Below are 5,125 nucleotides of genomic sequence, written 5' to 3' on the forward strand. Positions count from 1 at the left end.
CATATTTTTATACTTATAAGCACTGAACAATAAGTGAAGTCATATTTTTATGCTGATAAACACTGAACAATAAGTTAAGTCATATGTTTATGCTGATAAACACTGAACAATAAGTACATGTCATATTTTTATGCTGATAAGCTCTAACAATAAGTGAAGTCATATTTTTATGCTTGCTGACGACTGAAAAATAAGTAAATGTCATATTTTTATGCTGATAAACACTGAACAGTAAGTGAAGTCATATTTTTATGCTTGCTGAGAACTGAACAATAAGTGAATTCATATTTTTATGCTGATAAACACTGAACAGTAAGTAAAGTTGTATTTTTATGCCTGTTTAACACCGAAAAATAAGTAAGGTCATATTTATGCCTGCTAAACACTGAACAATACGTAAAATAACAATATCATGGCTGTTGTGATGTGACCCGTTATTACCAAAACCTAAACCTAATCAGTCAGTTTTCGGATAACATAAAATATTCTAATCAATTTTGGTTTAATTTCTTAAATTAGCTTCTTGCATATTTTATCGGTACAGAAAAATTATGTAGAAATTTAGAAACGTGTACCTTACCTTAAAACCTTCGATTCTAAATCCTAGGATTGACGAAGAACTGAGATTTTCCCGAAACTACACGTAGGAGAGAAAGAAAGATAATGTAGAAATCTGGTCATACGTATATATGGTCATACTTTATGTTGCTATGGTGATGTTTTGTGTTGCCATAGTAATATCATAGTCTCGCATGCTTCCCCGTAAATACATAATTGTTCTAAGTACACGAAACCGATTAACCATTTAGTGTTTTTATACGTGAACCTATATTTTTGTCTCTAATTCATTTGCTATTGAAAGTCTTTAAAAATATATTTCTTAGCATAAGTTATACTCTTTTGTTTCTCTTACTCTCTCACACACAGTAAGAATAAAATAATAAAACTAAAAAAATAAATTACAACTGGAATATCTTATAGTATAGAAGAAGGAAGACATCCCCTTCGTAACTACTTTTCCAAACTCCGAGGAGAGATTTGCTTAGAGTTCCTAAATCTGTCAAGAGATGGCACCCCAGGTCGCCTAATCAAAGACTATGCAAGTATTTATTCAAATAATTTTTTTTTGTTTTCATTCATATTTCCAGGAGAAATTAATAAAGGAGGCAACAAAAAGGAAAGACTACTCGACATTAGTGAATGTTAGATGTTATTTATTGATCAAATAATCCAATTTCATACCTGCATGTATCTCAGTTTGGTAACAGTTCCAGATTCTCTCTCCTCTGGCGTAGGAGCGTTAGGATCGATTTTAACCATCTTCTGGTACAGATCTGATCTCGCCTTGCTGTTCTGTACCTCACTTTCAAGGAATGTTCTAAAAAAAAACAACAACTTTCAAATTATTCTAGGTGAAAAGCAGGAATTCTTATTTAACACCAAATCACTCTGGAAATCACTGAATGAATGAAATCAGTTTCCAGCAGATAGTTTTAGAATGATGTCTTAGTTATTAAAGGCAGTGCCCCAAAAATATTTTAGTTCAGTTTTAAAAACAACATTACATTTCTAGTAGTTAAGATGTTTAAATTCTCAGATTTGAAAAACAAAACAAAAAAAAAGAGAAAATAAAGCATTCAATTAAAACACACACAAACGTACAAATAATTAAGTCCTATTAATCATATTGAGGCGTTTTAATTAATGTGACTCAGCGATAAGCTTCGGGTGTTTATAACGCTAAAATCCGGGGTTCGAATCCTGGGACGGACATTATATTGCTTTGCGCTAAAACGTGCAAATGTTGTTTCAGAGCAAACCCGCACAAGCGGCTATCTGCGCTCTGTCCACCGCAGGGAATCGAACACCGGAATTTAGCGTTGTGAGTCCCTAAAGTTGCCGCCAGGGGTATAAAATAACAAAATGTTGACTGATTACCTTGTTCCCATTTTGATGTCCATGACAGCCGGACTTGAAAACTGATAAAGAAGATCCTGCATTTCAATAAAGTCTGATAATTGGTGGTCAAGGGTAAAACTAGTTCCCCTTCAGGATTATGGCTCTAAGAAACAACCTTTAACTTTAAAATTTACAGAAATAAGTGAATAATTATTACTAATTCTCACCTAAAATTAAGATTCGTCTTTTAAAACCAACTCGTAATCTAAGAGCTCATAGGCCGTTGTAATTTACACTCAAATCTTTCAAGAAAACTTGGAAAGGATACTTTCTCCATTATATTCAACATCTCTGTAGAATCGGGGAACCACGTCTGCCGTGATGTCTGTCATTAACTTTTTATAAGCTTGTACTTCACTGTCATCGGCACTTACTTTCTTCCAGATCGTCCCTGGTCCTGCCGGCGCTAGAGTTCCTACGTTAAGATGTAATCAAATATATATATATATATACTCCCACCACGTGCTGACCATTTAAACCTTAATGTACAGTTGAATAAAGCCAGTAAATCTAATCACCAATTGAAACTAAGCCTTGTTTGTGTTAGGCCTATGTATTTGACCAATAGAGCTAGGTAAGGTTAGGTTAAGCCTATATACTGGTAAACACAATCTTAAATGCATTGTGCAATCTGTAAAGATACACAAACACCTAGCTAAACAGGTGTGGAAAGATTCATGACTGGAATACAAATATTGATAAGTACAGGGAAGTTAATTTTTATGCAAATATATCTTAGCAATGCCGGAACTTCCTTCATGACCACAACCAGAACCTACTATTGCCAAATTTAAGCTCAAGGTCAGAGAATTAAATAATCCGACAATTCTCGATATAACCACCGAGTTTACCAAATTGGTGACGTAATCAGATTACTAAAAACAGTTGCAGTTGTGAAACATATCTTACTGTAATAACTGTAGTTTTTAAACATATCTTACTGTAATAACTATAGTTTTGAAACATATCTTACTGTAATAACTATAGTTGTGAAACATATCTTACTATAATAACTATAGTTGTGAAACATATCTTACTGTAATAACTGTAATTTTTAAACATATCTTACTGTAATAACTATAGTTTTTAAACATATCTTACTGTAATAACTGTAGTTGTGAAACATATCTTACTGTAATAACTGTAGTTGTGAAACATATCTTACTGTAATAACTGTAGTTGTGAAACATATCTTACTGTAATAACTATAGTTGTGAAACATATCTTACTGTAATAACTATAGTTGTGAGACATGTCTTACTGTAATAACTGTAGTTGTGAAACATAGCTTACTGTAATAACTATAGTTGTGAAACATATCTTACTGTAATAACTATAGTTTTTAAACATATCTTACTGTAATAACTGTAGTTGTGAGACATGTATTACTGTAATAACTGTAGTTGTGAGACATGTCTTACTGTAATAACTGTAGTTGTGAAACATATCTTACTGTAATAACTAGTTGTGAGACATGTCTTACTGTAATAACTATAGTTTTTAAACATATCTTACTGTAATAACTGTAGTTGTGAGACATGTATTACTGTAATAACTGTAGTTGTAAGACATGTCTTACTGTAATAACTGTAGTTGTGAAACATAGCTTACTGTAATAACTATAGTTGTGAAACATATCTTACTGTAATAACTATAGTTTTTAAACACATCTTACTGTAATAACTATAGTTGTGAGACATGTCTTACCGTAATAACTGTAGTTGTGAAAACATATCTTGCTGTAATAACTCTAGTTGTAAACACATAACTGATAATAAAACCTTCACAATTAACAGTTTCAAAGTTTTGACTAGATTAGTTATTTTTACACTTATGAATGGAAAACTGATTCTTACCTTCATAGTCAGAGAATTGTACTTAGATATCTGACTTACCTTCATAGTCAGAGAGTTGTACTTAGAAATCTGACTTACCTTCATAGTCAGAGAATTGTACTTAGAAATCTGACTTACCTTCATAGTCAGAGAGTTGTACTTAGAAATCTGACTTACCTTCATGACCAGAGAAACTATGAAGGTAAGTCAGATTTCTAAGTACAACAGAGAGTTGCACTTAGAAATCTGACTTACCTTCATAGTCAGAGAATTGTACTTAGAAATCTGACTTACCTTCATGACCAGAGAGTTGTATCCAATTTTTTCTTCTGTTTCGGAGTAATACGTCACTAGCAGGGGCACTAAGTTCTAGGGCTTTCTGCACAGACAATGAAAAGTGTAATTAAAATATTATGCAGACCACATATTCCTTCTTAGATTTTCAGTTTTGTTTTAAAAGGTTTAAAGTTAATTATATCATTACCATGTGATTAATATGAATTATTTCTGTTAATTTGAAACCGCACAAAACTAAACATGAAAATGACGTGTTGTAATAACAAAACGTATCACTTTTCTCGAGAAACAACTGAGTTTTACTGTGGCGTGTTTTATAAGTTTAGAACATTACATTATCTGGACTAGATAATTCCCTGTTGAGCCTCATTTGGTTTAAGACTGAGTAACATTCAAACAGTACTTACAACAGCCAGGATCTGTAATAGAGTCAGTTCTTCCAGCTCAAAGTTCTCAACCGACTTGCTCTTCTCTGAAGACTGTAGTGAAACGCCACTATCAGAACTTTCAGAAAGCTTTGTTTTCTGACCAAAGGCTCTCTGAGCAATCTGCCTCCATTTGTTGTTAACACCTTTCTTGTTAGACTCAGCCAGTCTACCATGCTTTTGTTTAATGGTTAGTTCCACTGATTGAGCTTCCCCGTTAGCTGTAACCTGCGAAGAAGAATTTTGAACAATTAATACTTTTTTTTTGTGTGTAGAGGGTATGGGGGGGGGAGTTTTATCAGATTAATAGTCAAAGAACCGACCTGTAAGTCAGGCCAACATTTATAACTAGAAACAACATACGTTGTTGAAATATTAGCCCCTGTTATATATATTCACTGCACTCTTTTACTTTTCTGATGTGATTTGAGTCCATCTTTTCCAGTATTTTGGTTTCTGGTTGTTTACCCACAGCCATACAGTAAACTTGTAAACTGGACTCGAGCCCCCACACAACTAGGATGAGAACTGCTGTTAACACAACTACAATACTTTGGTTTCTGGTTGTTTACCCACAGCCATACAGTAAACTTGTAAACTGGACTCGAG

General features: G+C 33.2%; 1 protein-coding gene across 1 annotated transcript in view; it reads right to left on the bottom strand.

Moving 5' to 3' along the window:
- The window catches only part of LOC106477325 (inositol-trisphosphate 3-kinase homolog), a gene marked incomplete at its 5' end in the record, with an annotated part of 6,348 nt that extends 1,575 nt beyond the window's left edge, over positions 1-4,773 (bottom strand). Inside the window, 6 exons of the mRNA XM_013937908.2 lie at positions 581-637; positions 1,243-1,378; positions 1,939-2,011; positions 2,228-2,374; positions 4,089-4,173; positions 4,499-4,773. Coding sequence (XP_013793362.2) covers positions 581-637; positions 1,243-1,378; positions 1,939-2,011; positions 2,228-2,374; positions 4,089-4,173; positions 4,499-4,773 — 773 coding nt within the window. The remainder of the gene's footprint in view (positions 1-580; positions 638-1,242; positions 1,379-1,938; positions 2,012-2,227; positions 2,375-4,088; positions 4,174-4,498) is intronic.
- Between the last annotated feature and the right edge of the window lie 352 nt (positions 4,774-5,125).

This window comes from Limulus polyphemus, unplaced genomic scaffold (genome assembly GCF_000517525.1).
Source record: "Limulus polyphemus unplaced genomic scaffold, Limulus_polyphemus-2.1.2 Scaffold14209, whole genome shotgun sequence".
Taxonomy (NCBI): Eukaryota; Metazoa; Arthropoda; class Merostomata; order Xiphosura; family Limulidae; genus Limulus; species Limulus polyphemus.